Raw genomic sequence first — 18983 nt, forward strand, 5'->3', positions numbered from 1 at the left:
ACATATTCCAAGTATGACCCAAACTGAAAGGCCATGCCCCTTCTGAATTGGATGACAAGCAGTGTCAGACCTGATTAAGTATTATGAGCCCCATCAATGAGGTGCAGTTTGAGTCCAATGGTATAGAAGGCTTGGGGGACAATGACTGCATATATCCCTTCTACTCACATAGATACAAATGATGGGTGGAATGGCTGAATTAATATCAGCCACTTTAATCACCCAGACAATTATTTATATCTCATCTGTGGAATAGCAGGAACGACCAACAACGTTCAAATTGCTCTTGGTGCTGCTCCAACCTGGACATCCAACTAAAATGTTAGGTCTTTTCCCATCTCAGTGAAAATACAAACACTACAAGGCTGTTTTCAGCCTTCTTCGGCCTCATCAGTGAGGGTCAGATTTTATTCTGTGCCGCAACAAGCTTGGAACCCGCATTTTGGCATAGGTCTCCCACTTAGGGGGGTGCAATTAGACAGAAAATCCTGAGATGGGTGCAATGCTTGAATGAATTTCAACCATTGGTAATCAATCTGGTTTGCATTACAATGCATAATTTTCAGCGTGTACACCCCATGATAGACAGGGAGCAAATGAATGCAAATAATTCTTGGCCTCTCTGCAAAAGAGAACGCAAACAAGAACTCATAGGAAAGGCATTACAATCAGTATCAGACTAGTTTCAGCTTCCTTTTGCCTCTTCAGTGAATGGCCCCTTAAGTCTTTTAGCACGCCAGTATCTGGGCCCCACATCTGGGCATACTCTTTCTACTTAGGAAGTCTAATTTGGAGAATGCTAATATTATCTCAGCCACTGTTTTTTTTTTTTTGGTTTTTTTTGTCCTCATTAGCCATGTAGTCGATCCAAATGTGCTCCTGGCCACAAGACACAAGACTCAACCACCCCTGTAGCACCAAGGGGCCTATTAATAAGCTCCCAGTACCCAGGGAGTCAAAACTGGATGTCTCCGGCAAAGCTTGGACGGACACTCTCCCTTCGGGCCAATTCGGCGTGTGGTCCAACGACTGTGTGGCTTGGGGTGCCTCCCTTTGGACAAGGAGATTTTTAGGCCTAATCATCGGACCCGGGGAGAAAAAAAAAAGAAAACCCGGGTTGTCTAACTATTCCTTCTCCATTTAATCAGAATGTCCCAAAATCTCAGTGATTGGGGGCTACATGTTCTAGTTAGGTCGACCTTCGATGTTACGTATAGTGAAGACAGCCACTCTGCATGTGTCGGGGGGTTTATATTAACCCAGTTTTTACAGATTTCTCTTCTTGCTAATAGGATAGCATAGAATAAGAACTTTCTTTCTAAACCCCTGATGCTGTTGTTTAGGCCAAAGATGATTAAAGACCAAGACCACGAGATAGGTGTTCTGAGAATGGATTCGAGTGTTTTCCTGATTTCTTGCCAAAAGGTGGCAATGTTCGGGCATTCCCAGAACATATGAAGATCTGAGGCTGCTGGATAGGAACATTTACTACAGCATTTCCCGGGTTGAAATTTCGAGAGCCGTTTAGGAGAATAATATGCCCGATGCAGCGTGAAGAAGTGATTACGCCTCAGCCATGCTGGCTTGATGATTTTGTAGAGGAGGGTAAAAGATTCCTCCCATATGTCTTCCATATGTGGGTCTCCCTCTGCACCCCAAAGTTTTGCCGGGAGATTGGAGTCGCTCTCTCCATCCTCTATGATATGCCAGTAGAAAAGCGCGACTTCCTTTCTTCCCGCGGGTCTCTCCACTAAGGTGTTTTCTAAGGGGCTATAGTCACCCATCATTGCTTTTTTCTTTGTTTGAGATCGAAGCCAGCTGGCCAGTTGTAAATATACTATCCACGCTAGTGATGATGTTACCCTGAGTTTGAATGAAGCCCATTCCATGAAGGATCTTTCCTCCAGCAAATCCCCCCACTGTGTTATGCCTGCATCGACAAGGACCCTTTTAACTGTAATAGAGTCTTGTGATGATAGCCCGGGTAAATCCCAGATCGGTGCATGTTTAGATAAGTATCCTATCCCGGCCTTGGATTTAATTTGGGACCATTCTTTTATAGTGCCCAATAATGACTTTAGTCTGACTTTTTTGAAAAACTTCTGGTGGCCGAACTGAAACAAGAAGCCATTCAATGGAAGGTCCGAACCCAATAGCATTGCCTTATACATGAGGCCATTTGCATTTTCCCAGGGGATCTTAAGTAGCATCCTGGAATGAGTCAAGTGGAATGCCCAAGCGTAGCTTTCCAGGTCTGGTAATGCAAGCCCCCCTTTTTCTCTTCTCCTTCTCAGTTTTTTCCAAGCCAGTCTGCTGGATTTATATCCCCAAATAAATGAGTTAATGTTTTGTTGGCATTTTGCAAGTTGTTTGGGGTCAAAATTTAACGGAATAGTATTGAAAATGAAAGTATATTTCGGGAGAATGCTCATTTTTATCAGGCTGGTTCTCCCGTAGATGGTAAACGGGAGAAAAGACCAAGCTTTCATCAAAGATTGTGATTCGCGGGAGATCCGAGCTAAGTTGTTTTGAGCCAGATGATCCAAGTCTCTAGTTATTGTGACTCCCAGATATCTCATTGAGGATTTTACCGGGAGTTGGAGATTGGAAATGTTCCAAGCCATAATTTCCGTTTTCCCGGCATTTATTTCATATCCCGAAAATTTTCCGAAATCCTCCGCCTTCTTTATAACTGTAGGGAAAGCCAAAGCAGGATCGGTGGTATAGATGAGTATATCATCGGCATATAAGCCGACCTTCTTTTCCCAGCCCGAAAAAGTGAAATGTGGAATATTGGTGTCCTCCCTAATGGACTGTGCAAACGGTTCTACGTATAGATTAAAAAGGAGGGGGGATAGGGGACACCCCTGCCTTGTTCGTCGGCTAATTTTAAAAGGAGTTGTTCGCATGCCGTTTATTAGTAGGGATGCACTAGGGTTGTTGTATAGTAGGCCAATAGCTCTGCAGAATTTGGGACCAAGATGGAATTTCCCCATTATTATGTTTAGATAATCCCAATTTACCCTATCGAACGCTTTGGTAGCATCTAGTGTCATAATTGCCAGGGGTAAGCCAAAAGTTGAGGCAATATCCGCGGCTCCTACCAAATCATAAGTTAAGTCGGCTAGTTGCCGGCTTCTGATAAACCCCTTTTGGTCGGGGTGGATAATCGATCCAATCTCGCCTCCCAGTCGTGCTGCCAGAATTGACGCAAAGATTTTATAGTCATTATTGAGAAGCGAGATTGGGCGATATGATCCACATTCGGCTGGGTCTTTACCTGTTTTTAATATTAAAGCTATATTTGCTTCCCCCCAAGAGCTCGGTGGTGTCTCCCCTCTGATTAGTATATTGTTAAAGAGGCTCGTAAGGACTGGAGTAAGGGAGGAATTAAGGGCCCTATATAATTCTCCTGGGAGACCGTCCGGTCCCGCGGCCTTGCCCTGTGTGAGTTGTTTAATAGTATTATTAACTTCTATTTCCGTTATTTCTTCATCTAAGTTTTCACTTTGGGAGCTGTTCATTTCTGAGAGAGTTATACTGTCTAGCCATTCATCCCTTTCATCTGGACTAGCAGTGAGTTAAACACTCTGGGCCATAATTCAGTCCATCAGTTATCTCTAATCTGTACCTTGACAGTGAGGGACCAACCACATGCAAATAAACCTTGGCTCCACCACAAAAAAAGATAGCCCAGCCTGAACTGTAGAAGACAACCCCTCTGAATGAAAACTGAAGCAACATCAGACCAGTGTGTTGATCTTCATCAGGGAGGTGCAGCTTGAGTCAAATGGCAGAGGAATCCCGGGACCCAAGCCTGGGCATATCCATCTTACTAGGAAGAGTCACTTAGAAAGCCCAACAAGTGATGGGTGGAACGTTTGAACTAGTCTCAGGCACTGGTAATTACGCTGAGCTACACTCCATTCTCCTATGTTTGGTTCATCAATCGTATATACAACCACTCACAAATCAGTCTTAGCCTTGCCCAAAAAAGGACAGTTCAGTCTGAACTTCTGGGTCTTTTTCCATCTGAACAGGAATGGAAGCACAATCATAGCAGTTTCAGCCTTATTGACAGTCTTTCGTGAGGTACAGTGGGAATACTAGGAACATCAAACCAATGTAAGACTTATTCAGCCTCATCAGTGAGGTACAGTGTGAGTCTTATGGCAGAGAAACTCGGGCCCATGTATGAACAGTCCCCTTCTTCTGAGAGATACACACTTAGCATAAAAAGTAATGGGTGAAATGTTTGAATTAAACTCAGCCACTCATAATCACTCGTGCTGCATTTCATGCCATCGCGTTTATGCTCATATGTGCCTGGACAAACAAGGACCCACCATATAGGTCAGCCTTCACACTGCTTCAATAAAGATAGTCCAAACAAAACAGCATGGACATGTGCACTTTAAATGGAAATACTAGCAACAATAGCCCAGGTTCAGCCGGATTTACCTAAGGGTGATGCCTGTCTTAATTGATATAGTGGGCAAAAAAGCAATGGATTGGAAGGCTGCTCGTTGTAACTACCAGTGCTGAGATTAATTCAAGCATTGGTCCAAGCAAATGATCCAGGTTTATAACAGATTGGTAATGAAAAATAGTTTAAACTTACAAGAAAACGAATGTCTAAAGTTACATTTAAAAGATTTGCTAATCCTAAAAATAAAACTTATGGGATACAGAGCATGCAAAATTGGAGGAAGGAAAACAGGTTCAAATCAGCTTTTTGGATCAATATCTGTGACCGTCACTTGGTAAATCTGCAAATCATAAATTGCAAATGAGTACATTTCAAGTTTTTGTGAATAAGGCAGACAGATGTTCGTTGTAATTATGATTGGGCATAATTTGTTGTCAGTGTGATTTATGTTTGTTTATTTACTTGTTTTTGGATATTGTACCATATATGCACGGAATATGCATTTTGACTTGGGTTCTTTACCAATTTTAGGCAGCCCGATATTTCTAGCCCAGAAAAAGATCTTTGCGTAGCTTTCATATTAGGGCAGATTTACTAACATTTTCTGCACGGTTTGAGTCATAAAAGTGACTCAAACTAGAACAAAATGTTTATTTTGAATTTACTTTGCAGAGCATAACATGTTTTGCACTGGAAAGTTGTCTTTGCGCAGCTTTGCATTACTTGCATCAAGGGTAGCATTACGTAGATGGTACATAGGAGTTCCTATGCAACCACCAATGTGTTTTGACGCAAAGCCCTATCTACTAACAGTAGAAGTGAGGGTTTTGCACCCAAAAAGAATGCATCTTTCAATCAGGTGTCAAAAGGAAGAAATGTTTTTATCAGGGCCAGCTTTAGCACTGTTTGCGCCCTGTGCCACAATCATTTTTGGCACCTCCCTCCCCCATCACCTCCTCTTTGGATTCCCTCATGAACACTGGACAAAAGTGCCCCTCATCTCTCCATAGACACTCTCTCACATGCATTTAATTTGTTTTAAAGCACTGAGAAAGTCTTATTTTACTAATAGAAATGTATATCTACCCAAATAAACCCTTTTCAGCAACATTAGGAATAGATAATGAAAGACTGGGGAGAAAACACAGAACGTCATTACCTATTTTATGAAATTTGTATGGAGGTCTTTGTTGACAGTTTGTAACAGTCACTGGCCTAGATAGGGATGCATCTTATGAAGTGCAGTGACAATTGAATATCTGTGCAAAAGCAGTAATCCACTCAGCTGTCCACATACAAACAGATCTGTGATCTGCATGGCAAGACTTCTTTGCAGAAGGCATAGTAACCCTCTGTGCTACTTTATGGCAAGTAAAAACTGCCATTAGACAAAACTCTGATCTCCTAGCAGGAACATTAATCACAAGAGTTATCTTGACATTTGTAATGCTGCCTGTACACTGGACGCACAAGGACTCTACCGCAGGCATTTTCCAATCATAAGTTATTGCTAAACACAGCACCCCCTCTCCACGTCAGCGCAGTGAGGCCGCACCAGACACACTGCCCTAAAGCCGGCCCTGGCTTTTATTTCTCCTTATATGTCTAACTTTGCGTGTGCGCTGCACTGAACAGTACACATCCAAAGGAGGAAACGCTTTACATTGTGTAGGCATAGTACTTTGCTCAGACACCTTTTCACTATAACACAAAGGTGTGTGTGTGGTAGTAGACAGTGTGGGCCCAATTCACAAAGGTAAGCATAGACGTTTGGTCTAAACTTAGACCAAATGTCTAAGTTAACGACTTTGGGAATTCACAAAGGGCATTTATGAGTACTATCTTTATGTCCGCCGAGTGCAGAGATAAAGAAAGTACTCGTAAATGCCTTTTGTGGATTCCCGAAGTTGTAAACTTAGACTTTTGGTTTAAGATTAGACCAAACTTATAAGTTTAACCAGTTTGATTATGTGAAAGTGCTAGGAAGAGTGAAAAAAGAAAAATTGATGGACAGAATGCAGAAAAATGTCATACATTCACCCCAGTACAGAGATCTGGGCCTAAATTCATCTTTTTTTTGTTCCCCATGCAATTCCAGTTTGAACCAAGCCATATGCAAATAAGTCTTGGCCCTGCTCCCTCTGGGAACAGTCCGGCCCGAACTGCTAGGCCCGGTTCACCTTTTTTTGCTGGATTGGTAATAAGCATCCTGGGACCTGTCTCGGAGGTCCACCCCTCATCAGCCAGGCTAGCTTGACTCATCTGGGCATACCCATCCCACTCGGGGTGACAAATGCAAACATTTGGACGTGGGTCCATTGTTCACTTTGTGGAAGTGAGCTAAAGAATGATGTTGGATTTATAACGGGAAGCAGAACACGCCGGCCGAACCTACCTCCAGTCCCTGAGGCTCTGCTGCTGAGGCGTGAGGCGTGCAGCGTGAGAGTTGTGGTTGTAGGGTGGCCGGGCTTCGCTCCGCTGCTGTGCATCATCTCCCCACACTTCCGGCTGGCCGGGCTTGACTCCGCCGGTTGGGAGAGAATCGACTACAGCCCCCAGCAGCCCTGTGTTCAGGATGCCTCCCCCACCATCACTGCGCAGCGCCAGGAGGCGCATAAAGACACACCCACTGCCGGGGACCAGGTGGCGGCATAACGGGAAGCAGAACACGCCGGCCGAGCCTACCTCCAGTCCCTAAGGCTCTGCTGCTGAGGCGTGAGGCGTGCAGCGTGAGAGTTGTGGTTGTAGGGTGGCCAGGCTTCGCTCCGCTGCTGTGCATCATCTCCCCACACTTCCGGCTGGCCGGGCTTGGCTCCGCCGGTCGGGAGAGAATCGACCACAGCCCCCAGCAGCCCTGTGTTCAGGACGCCTCCCCCACCATCACTGCGCAGCGCCAGGAGGCGCATAAAGACACATCCACTGCCGAGGACCGGGTGGCGGCATAACGGGAAGCAGAACACGCCGGCCGAGCCTACCTCTAGTCCCTGAGGCTCTGCTGCTGAGGCGTGAGGCGTGCAGCGTGAGAGTTGTGGTTGTAGGGTGGCCGGGCTTCGCTCCACTGCTGTGCATCATCTCCCCACACTTCCGGCTGCCCGGGCTTGGCTCCGCCGGTCGGGAGAGAATCGACTACAGCCCCCAGCAGCCCTGTGTTCAGGACGCCTCCCCCACCATCACTGCGCAGCGCCAGGAGGCGCATAAAGACACACCCACTCCCTCTTCCCGCGAGGACGCGCGCGGGACGCGCCGGGCTAAGCCCGGGCAAAGGGCGGGCCCTCTGAGGCCCTCCGAGACCGCAGGAGACCGGGCCGGGCTACCCCTTTTGACTTTGCCATCCCCTGCATAATCAAGGTAACTAAATCACCTTGCTTGACTATAAAGATATTAGTTTGTAACAGTCCTGATGGAGGTCAAAAGTAAAAGCAGAGCGGTGGTAAGAAAAACACCCATGCATACACGCTCAGCCACAAGGAAACAAACGTTGGCGCCAACACCTTTACCTACTTTAACTGCAATTGATAGAATGCTGCAACAAACAATTGGAGTTGTTGTTAACACTATTGAAAATACAGAAAGGAGACTTTCTTTACCAGCGAGTATGTGTTTAATAAGTCAATCGCCAAAAATTATTAATACACAGGTTAGCGGTACAAATGAAACAACGATGTCACATGACTCACTTTTGTTGGAATCTTTTGCTGGTTTGCCAAGGTATGACCCAATCCAATCTGATGTACCACAACCTTTGGAACCTACTGTATTCTGTACTAGGGAGAGCAGACTGTCAATAACACCTGACTTGTCAGCTAGCATAATGCCACAGCCCCTAGCACAGAGTGATGTGCCTATAGACACAGGGGAATTGGATGGTTGTGATACTAATGCCGTCATTATAACTGTACTAATTAGTGATATCAGTCTGTCAAGTAGTGAAACCGACTGTGAGTCTGCACCACCTAAAAGGAAATCTACCCAAAGTCGAAAAAGGTTGATAATTAACAAACAGGTTAAAACATATAGAAGAAAAAAGAAGAGGGCTGTACAAACTTTAGAAACCTACGAAAGAGAGGGTGAGATACATCAGAATAGCGGAGGTACACACGTAAAGGATACACAATTGATGGAAATACTAACTCCAACTAATGTCGAGGTACGGGTATCATACCTCGATAAAATGGTAAAAACTTATATTGCACCAGTGATGGTATCTCTAGAAACTTTAAGTAAAAAAGTAGAGTGTCAGGTTCCAAGGCACCAGACGATTACGGGCCGCCAGCATGAACAAAACTACATTTCCCGGCATGCCGTGCTTATGTCGCGTACCAACGTGAGCTGCGCGCGCATGCCAGGAAATAAAGGAGTGATGCAGACGGCGGTGAGACGCCGATAATTCCGTCCTGCGGTGGCGTTTCTGGAATCCTGGTTAGGTTGCGGTAAGAGGCGACTTGTTGTTCCAAGTCCAACGGAATCGTGAGTATCTCGGAAGTTTGGAGTTGTGAGGCGTTGGTATCTTCGATCCCAACAGCACACCCAGAGCATAGTATTCCTTTGGGTGTTTCACTCGGATGAGTGTTACACAGAGGTTCCTTTACCTTCGATATCAGTCTAAGACGTTGGTGGCTTTGCGTTTGGTTCTAGGAAAAAGACATTTATTGATTCATTGCCAAACACAGCCATAACATTGGTATACCAGTATTGTAAATATTTGTATATAATTATAAACTTGCACAGTGGCGATAGGACTCACCTGGAGCATATTACTGAGCCTCGCTATTTTCTACATACAAAGAGTAAGCCCACAGAACTTTCTGGTGCGCAAGCTTATTTTGGAGAAGCCGTTTCAGAGTGTGAATTAACACTGTGTACAAGACGTGAGGAGCCTTCCCCCCTCTGTTTCTCACTGAGTGGATTCCTTGGATTTCAGGGTTCATTATTATTTCCTTATCTCGTTTCTACAGGAGACAGGAGGGGTATTGGAGAAAGGGAACTGTGAATCACCCATTTAATAAGACATGATGCATTGTTCATGGTATGTGTAGTGCACCCTATTGAACACCAACTGAAATAACAGCTGACTTATATCAGAGGGCATTGAATGGTGTTCGTTTTGTTTTCACAGTTGGGCACAGTTCTTCATACCTCCTCAGACCACTGTCTCCATTGGATTTGATCATTGTGTATTTTCCTTTACAGGTATTGACTGGTTACAGTGGGGTGGTTTTGGGTTAAGGGAGTGTAGAACACTACTGTTATAGATTAGGGAGATAGGGTGTTCTAAATCTTGTTCTTTGTTGTTGCAGATCTCCCTCCCCGCTGTTCCCTTCCTTTCCCGCGCCCCGCTGTACTATCTTGGTTGTTCGCTTTAATGTATATGGAACTCTGAGGTAGTTCGGTAGGGTAGGGAATTGGACTCTCATCACAGCCCCGAGGAAGTTGGAAGCCAAGCCTGATATAGAGAACCTAGAGAAACTGGGCATAGCCAATTTGGATGTCCTAGAACACCTGGGCACGCGAGCCAGATCCCACACAACTAATGTAGATCCTGGAAACCTGAGCAAAAACATACCAAGTACAGTAACCCGTATCCCAAGTGTGCCCACTATGGTGGCAAATCCGGTACCATCTACAAGCGGATTGCAGAGGCCAACAACCATCACCCCTAAGATAGTAGGTGGGCAGAAAGTAGTTGGGGGCCAGAGGAACATCAGCGACCTCGTCTATAATAATAAGAGCTTACCTGTACCGAGGCGCCATATTAATAACATCATCCCAGCCACTATTAATTTGCCACCTGAATGTAGACCTTTTGTAGCGATTCTCGCTAATGTCCCCAAGTTGTTGCCCACCCAATTTGAAAATCAGGAAACCCTAAAAAATAAAACCTTGTATTGGTTGGTGAAAAACTGCGGTTTCCCAATACGAGGGGCAGGTGAGATTATAACTACACAAAGGGTAGGTTGGGTGGGACCAAATAAAAAGGAGATAGACGGGGACTGTATAGTCATAAATTTTAGGACTACAGAATGGGCGAGAGATTCGATTTTACATGCACCTATGCCATCGAATCACGAATATAACATCACGCTTTTCCCACTTGATTATTTTTATAGGAATCAGTCAGGAAGACAAATTACTACACATACCTTCCAGCACCCAAGAGCTGCCTATATCAAGTGTTCCAATGTTGCCCCCATTTGTCCCCTTTTACTCCCCAATGTATATGACAACTTTTTGGTTCCAACCTCCAATAGATTCCAGTTGTTCAACTCACTTGAGGAGAATGACTGACTGAATGCTTTATCTTTGGCCCCGCACCCTGAAAGCGCTGTAATGGGTGACACATTAACTATGGAAAAAGAGTTGGGGGACGAAAGCTGCGTAAAAGCTATAAGTGAGCCAAAGTTAATTTTGCCTAATAATGTGTTATGTATAGATAATGTTACAGATAATGACATAGATAATGATGTAACTGTGACAAATGTTAATGTTAACGTTAATACGACAGTAAGTCCAGAAGCTTTATTCTTGTCCAACCACCCTGAAGGTACAGGAGCCAGTCATGCTGACTCCCTTGTAATTAGTACTTGGAATATAGCGGGAATTGCCACGAAATTATGTACCCCGTTCTGGGATAACTTTATTACATGTGGTTATGATATTATATGCTTACAAGAGACAAGGCACAGAGAACAAATACAAGTTGAAGGTTATACCTCCTATAGCGTGGCAGCAGTAGCATCTAAGGCTGGTAGAGCTAAGGGAGGCCTATTGACTTTGATCTCAACCAAACTAACGGAATTTAATGTTGGGGGACATACAGTAGTATGCCAGCATGCGTCTGTATTGCGACTAACACACAGTCATGGCAGGGACTTAATTATTGTAAACTTTTATAATAATATTGTGGGCCCTAAACGGGATAAGATTGTCCCCGATGTTGAATGTGCTATTGAAGCTGCAATTGCTCTTTCAAAGAATAATTTTGCAATATTGTGGACAGGCGACTTTAACATTCAAGCTTGTAGTCATGCTCGGAAGGGGATTTGCGGTCATCATGAAGAGCATGCAGGGAGTGACAGCGTCTTTGTTAATCATTTTCCGCACAGTAATTATGGCAGCGCATTGAATAACCTGATAGCCAAATTAAATCTGGAACTGCTTGAATGTACAAAGAATAAAAATAATGAAAAGTGCCCAACATTTAGGGGGAGAGATGCCTATTCAAATATCGACCATATTCTGGTGTCCAATGGTTCGGTTTTCTCCAATGTTTGGGTAACAGAGCAGCCTGTGAGTGATCACAATAGCATTTCAGTGGAGTTAATGGGCTGGGGCCCAAAAACCGTTGTGCACGGTAGATCTGTCCACGGGATCACTGCTGTGAGACCAAATGGTACGAGAATTAAATGGATCAAAATTGACCCTAACAAATTAACGAAGGATATTATTTGTAAATGTACCAGAGAGGTTGATTACTGCCTTGCACCAAACGTGATAGCGTCTGTCGTTCTTTCTAATTTTATGAAAATTGCATGCACAGTTGAAAACTCTTTGCTAAAAAGAAATAGAAAGCCTAAAAGAAATAAAACTGTGTGGTTTGACAAACATTGTGCCAAGACCCTAAAAAGGTTAAAAAGTGTGCTTGATGTTAAACCTAGAGATAAAGAAAGAGTTAGAGAAGAACGAATTAATTACAAATTGGCCCTGTCAACTAGGAAAAGGGAGTTGCAGAACGATGCCTGGAATAAACTGGATATGGCCGCTGCAACCAAAAATCATAAACTCTTCTGGGAAACTATAAATGGCCCATTCCTAAAGAATGATAATATTCCCGAGGTCAGTTCCCATGTCAGCTGTCTTGCATGGATTGCGCATTTTTCAGAGATTTTTAACTCTGATTTTAATCCAGATGGGTCTACTTTTTGTTTTAAATGGCAGAAAATGCAGTTGTTTTTAACTTTAAATGAAGTGACAGAGGCAATTAAAAACAGTAAGGGGGGTAAAGCACCTGGGCCTGATGGGGTACCCATGGATTTTTACAAACATGAAATATCTCTATGGGCCCCAATTTTAACCCGTTATTTTAATGCTGCGGTGGAAGATAGTTTACCACTGACATGGGGTCAGTCAATCATCATACCCCTCTACAAAAAAGGATCTAGGTCGGAGGCCCGAAATTATCGACCAATCTCACTTCTGGACTCGACAGTTAAAATCCTTAGTCAAGCCCTATTAGTGAGATTGGAAGTCTGGGCTGAGGAGAAAAACATCTTGTCCCCGGTGCAGTATGGGTTCCGTAGGGGAATAGGTACAATGGAGCAGTGCATGAACCTGGAACTCATAGTCGGCAAGTATACTAAGGCTAAACCTGGTAATCTTTACCTATGCTTTGCCGACTTGAGTTCCGCGTTCGATCTGGTGGAACACGCACTGCTCTGGCCCACACTATTGGCAATGGGTGCCCCCACTGAAATTATTCATCTGCTTGCTCGTTTGTATAATAATTTATCAAGCAAAGTTAGGTTTGGAACAGACGGCGAGTGCACCCCTTTTTTTAAAGTCAGGAGAGGCATCCGTCAAGGATGCGTACTCGCCCCCCTACTATTCTCTCTTTTTATTAATCAGGTTGACACAATTTTAAGAAAGACTAATGCAGATGCTCCCATCATTAATGGCAACCCTATCCCAGTCCTTTTATACGCGGATGACGCGGTTTTCCTCTCTAGGACTCATAATGGACTGCAACATTTAATTAATCAATTCCACGTATTTATTGAAAATAGGAAATTGAAAATTAATAAAGGGAAGACGGTTACTATGGTGTGTGGTAAGAAACAAAGAAAATGTAAGCCCTTTTTTTTAGAAGGGGGAGATTGGAATCTGTTAAAAGTTTTTGTTATTTAGGCATCACCTTTTCAGGAGATGGAAGATGGATAAATGAACAAAAAAGTGTTCTTTTTAAAATGGTCAGGAATACAAATTGTATTTTCAGATTTGCTGCAAAATTAGGGGATCGCAGAATTCATGAAATGCTAACCCTTTTTAACGCTAGATGCATTTCCTCAGCTATATATGGGGCTGGGGTTTGGGGGTATGATGCACAGAGTGCCAAATTTGTTCAGGGGAAGGAGAACATGTTTTTAAAAAGATTAATTAGTGCCCCAGCTACGGCTTCAACTGAGTTAATACATAAGGAACTAGATATGCACTATGTCAATGATTTAATTGCCCTCCGTCCTCTGTCCTTATGGCGTTCAATTTGGGCAAAGGAGGAGACAAAGTTTTCGCAGGACGTAATAACCGATTGTATTAAACTTGACCGCCGATCGAATATCCCTTGGCTGAATCACATACACAATTGGTACAAAACACTGTATGGTCTGGACATTTTTAATGACTTGACAATGGATTCCATACCATCCAAGCGGGAGTTGAAGGTCTCATTTTGGAAATATACAGCTGGGATTAGAATGGAAAAATATGATAAACAGAGTACATTCAATTTTTACCAGCAATATAACATCAATGAAGGTTTTCAATCTTACCTTGCAACAGTTAGTATTCCTTCCCATCGATTTGTACTAACCCGTCTCCGCCTAGGAATTGTGCATCACCTTGTGGCCTTTCCCGTGCCTAAAAAACCCGGAACTTGTTTGTGCCCATGTGACGGCAAATCAAAACAGAGCACGTGTCATTTTATGTTATCTTGTACCTTTTATACCTCTTTTAGAAAATTTTACTTGAAACCCATCTTTTTAAAATATAATACGCATCATTTACAAACAGCAATGAAATTATTGTTCAACCTAGAGACCCCAGACGTATGCTTTCATGTGGCCACCTATATTTTAAAATGTATTTTTGTAAGAAAATCAATTATTATATGAATTTTCTTAGTTGCTAAACGTACTGTGCACTTTAAATAAGATGTTGCTAACATTATGCACTTTATCATGCTAATTTGCACATACATGTATGTTGGATTAATCGCTGCTATTGTATAATATGCACTGTTGGGATGGCATAGCACTTGCACTTGTTTCTATCCTTTATCTTTTATCTGTATTTTTACTGTGTATAGTTAGGTTAAGTGCTGCTATTTGCATACTGCACTTTAGGAAGGATGCCGCCGAACCTTTCTCTTGAATTGCCAATTTGCACATACATTGACATAGCGATGATATTTAGCACTTTAACCGCATATTTGTACATAACTAAAGGTCGTATAATTGTTACCATCACAGTTAAATGTGTTCTGTGAGTGGTTTAATGTTTATGTTCTACAAATGCTGCTAAATGTATACTAGATACAGAATTAACTGTATAGGGTTTTTCCTTTTGTGTTTTATCTTGATACATTGTGTTTTCATTTCAATGGTTGCATGTTCTAGAACTGTGTAATTTTTATTTTCATTATGTCTGTTGCTATATGGTTGTATTTTCTTTACAAACCGAATAAAGCATCTTTGACTTGACTTGATGTTGGATTCAACCCAGATCTATGACTGGGGGTGAGTGCTTGAAAAGTTTCAGTGCTCTCTCCGTCTTCTCCTTGTGTTTGCTTTGTTCACCCTAAGTTGGCAGGGTATGGCCAGATGTGTGTCCCTTGCTCACTTTGCCACTGGATTCAAGTTTCCCCAAAACCAGTCCCAGGATGCTTGTTTCTGGTCGAGGGAAGACCTGGCTTGCCAGTTCGGGCTGGACTGTTCCAATGAGGCACAAAGTGAAGACTGATTTGCATATAGCTGGGTCTGAACTGGGGTGGCAAAGTGAGCTAAAGAACGATGATGGATTCAACCTAGATCTGTGACTGGGTGTGAGTGCCTGAAAAGTTTCAGTGCTCCGTCCATCTTCTCCTCGTGTTTGCTTAGTGCCAGGAAGAAAGCAGGACAGTGCCATATGTTATAAGACAGGGTGCTGCCCTACCCTCTCTCTCCCACACAGCCCAGCAATTTTGGGTGCCACACTGCATGACAGCTTTGTAAATCTGGACCTAAGTGTAAACATTCCGAATACGGACCCAGAAAACCTTAGCCAGACGAAGGCTAATGTAGTAAGAAATGTTCTCCATGAAATTGTATAATTAAAATGGAAACCAAATTGCATGATTTATACAAGAGACAAATTAACAACATTCCTCTTTGTTTTATTTACAGAACAATAACATTTTTGAGAAACAGAACGTGTGCAAATCAGACAAGTACTATGTATCACCAGCAATTGAAAGCACAAAGGAAAAGACAGTTGTAGTACCGGGCATAGAACTCATTTACTCCATTAATGATACACCACCATGGTACCTCTGCATTCTACTGGGATTTCAGGTTGGTTTTCTCCTGTTTACATTAACACATACTCAGCTTTTCTCTTTACATTTTGTTCTGTTAATTGTAATATTTTTCTTGACAACAACATTCCAGAGTGTTTCAAGATTTAGGCCCTGATTTAGACCCTGGTTTTCCATCAGAATGGCGGAGGTCATACCCTCTTACACCCTGACTGGTCTGCTGCCCACCAAACTAACCGCCTACCACCAACCTTGCAGTGATCCCTGTGCCTTCACAGGAGTACAGTCATGGCAGCTCCAGTGAAGTCACTGAAACTTCGGAGCATGGTCGCCATCTTTTAAGTAGCCAAGCCCTAAATTTATCTTTTTTCACTAGCTAACTCCTAAAGTGGAAGATAGATTGTTTCTTTAAAAGAAAAACATAATGACCCCTTCACTCTCGGAGTCCCTCCCAGTGGGCCATTATTTTATTTTCTGATCATGACCACCAGGTTTTACCTGGCGGTGACAGATAGCAACAAGCATTTACAATGCAATAGGTCTCGGGTTAATTAAGTTTGAGCTATTGGCATTGCTAAATATTGCAACACCAACTGCAACAAAAGTCTATAATTTGTAGGCCAAAAAAAGTGTGTATTTATTTTTGTAGCAATGGTGGCATGCTGCGCTTTAGATGAATATGTTTAAAAGTAAAGTGCACCATACTGCGATTGCTGTGCAGTGACGGATAGTGGTGTGTGCCTGGTGAAAGTGTGCACTGACGGCTGAAGGAGTGTGCCTGCTGAAAACCTGAACTGGCACCACTCAACCCCCACCGCCTACATAACCACTCAACCCGCAACGCCTACATCACCACTCAACCTGCACGCCTAGAGCACCACTCAATCCCCACGGCGTACAGCACCCCTCAACCCGCAAAGTCTTTTTTGATGCAGCACTCTTTGCCATTAGTCAATTTTGCGTACCGTCAATCATGTTATTATGGCCATTTCTTCAGCGGCTGATGTCAACATTGGGGTCACTCTGCATTTGTAAAAGATATCAGGGTGATAACAACCACAAGGCTTTATTCCCCGACACCTCTCTCCTCATCGCATGCTGGGGTGCAGATTTGCAATCAAACTCAGCATCAGTTCTTGACAGCCACAGAGGACATCATTGCACTAGGCTGAAGTGACGCAACTGCCTTCATTTCTCGTGCTTGCATGAGGAATTTCAAACCGGCATGTACAAGGATGTGTGCTAAACTGGTGAAGACTAGGTTTTGGAGTGGGATATGATTGTGTTTGTAAGAATATAAATAAATTGCAAACCACAATTTCCACGTAATCCACTCCAATCCGAAGCACACGCCACTCTAATCCATACAATCTACTCCATGACACTACTCCACAAACTTTTGCCATGCTGAACAGCAGCCACACTGGTGTACAACATGGGTAAAACAATTGATAAAGCCAATAAATAGCTCTTGCATAAGCAAGACCTCTTGGCTTTGCCAAGGCTTGTTATATTTTAGCCTAAAAAGTTCTGCCAGTCAAGCGTCCAATCTCATCAAAAGCACCCAGTATGTTTCCAATACTTTCTATCACCATGCCCACTGGCCAGGGCTTAAATTGTGCCGGGTCTGTCCAGGTATAAGAACTGGTAGTAATTAATAGTGGACATTGAAACAGGTCCCTATTATATATCCCTATATATTCAGTGCCCATAACATTGTAGCCAAAAGCACTCATTGACGACTGATAAATGAATGTAAAAATGTTAATGTCAGTGATTTCATTCATATTTACATTCCACATGTTGTACTAGCCCTGTGATCCCTTGGAGTGTTTTCAAATTCCAGGAAGGTGTGTTTCTGAATGTTTTTTGTCATGGACCATATTACTCTTGTATAGTGCCTAATTTGAAGAGAGGCCCTCTAGGTGTATATAAAGGACCACAATGAGGGGTCGGAATTTGAGGCGAAGGCCTGTTTCAAACATTGCCTGAAAGCGGATGAGAAAGGTGTTTACAATGAATGGTTATCCAGTCCTTGGCCTCTCTGCAGAGAGCAATGGTCCGGCATTACAGCTGCAACTATGATTCTGTGCAAATGTGTGAAAGAGGTATGCAGTTGTCAAAATATTGACAAGGTGAAAGAAGTATAAGAAAATGCAGTGCTTACAAGGGAAGGGGGCGTTGTGTGTTGGGGTCAGTGTAATGAAGGAGGAGGGAGGAAGAGCAGAAGAAAGTGAAAAGCGGCGCTGGAGAGTAATGAGATGAGGTGTACGGTATATAGATACAAAGTGTTGAGAGAAAGAGGTTGCACATGTCCAGAATGAAATGAACATAACAGAAGTTATTGAGGCACTGACAAAAACTGCCCCTTCCACAGGCCTGAGTGATGGTTATTTCAGTCCCACAATGTCAGAATGAAAACAATTCAATATTAATTAACAACAAAATTGTCGTTACTCGTTTTTGTTAAACAGCTAACAACCAATGACAGTTACCATCCTTCCCAGCCTTTGATGTAACTTCAAAGACACAGTCTCATCACTTGAGAACTGAAGCATTTGCAATATTATATACACAGGTATTAGTTGTTGCTTATTTATTATTATGCAGCGCACAACCATTGAGAAAGCCTAGAATTCTGGCTTGTTGTAGCAGTAATGGTACTTGCTGTATTATATCTGGATGCAGGGACGGAAGCAGCAAAATGCCAGTCGGGCAGCACACAATGCTAACGACAAATGTTGTGTTGTTTTAAGCCTCGCCCTTAAAGTCATCGGTCACGCCCCTCGGTGACCCACCCCCACCACCAGTGTTTTCATCCCACTGGCTGGAGGGCGGGCATTGGCTCACCTGGCAGCGCGTGGAGGGTCCTTTTATGCTTTGCCCCCTCAGTGCAGGCCATGTTCAAGGACGCGAGCTCCAGGTCTCCAGGGAGTGAGGCTTCTTCGGGGGCCCCCATGACCGAGCAGTGAGAGGGACTCACTGTTCACAAGTGCACCCGGGGCGGCGGCGGCAGATGTGAGACGGACCGAAGCTCTGCGGCCGCGCTTGGTTCTGCTTATGCATCTGCGTTGTCAGGCAACGCGATGCAATCCTTTTCCCTGGGTAAAAATGCAGAGTCGGATCTGTGCCGGACCCTCTGGGGTAAAAACTCTCGTGGGGGGCAAAGTGCTGCTACCATGGACATTTTTTAAGTATGCACAAATCTGCATCCGGATTGAAAGGGGCGGTTCCTTCCACCCACACAGCGCTGCGAGTAAAAAATACGCC

The 18983-nt window shown here is 43.6% G+C and overlaps 1 protein-coding gene across 1 annotated transcript in view; it reads left to right on the forward strand.

The window, feature by feature from the left end:
- The window catches only part of LOC144772266 (solute carrier family 23 member 1-like), a 984472-nt gene that overhangs the window by 235757 nt on the left and 729732 nt on the right, over window positions 1-18983 (forward strand). Inside the window, exon 2 of the mRNA XM_078656497.1 lies at window positions 15583-15750. Coding sequence (XP_078512623.1) covers window positions 15583-15750 — 168 coding nt within the window. The remainder of the gene's footprint in view (window positions 1-15582; window positions 15751-18983) is intronic.

This window comes from Lissotriton helveticus, chromosome 1_1, assembly GCF_964261635.1.
Source record: "Lissotriton helveticus chromosome 1_1, aLisHel1.1, whole genome shotgun sequence".
Classification (NCBI taxonomy): Eukaryota; Metazoa; Chordata; class Amphibia; order Caudata; family Salamandridae; genus Lissotriton; species Lissotriton helveticus.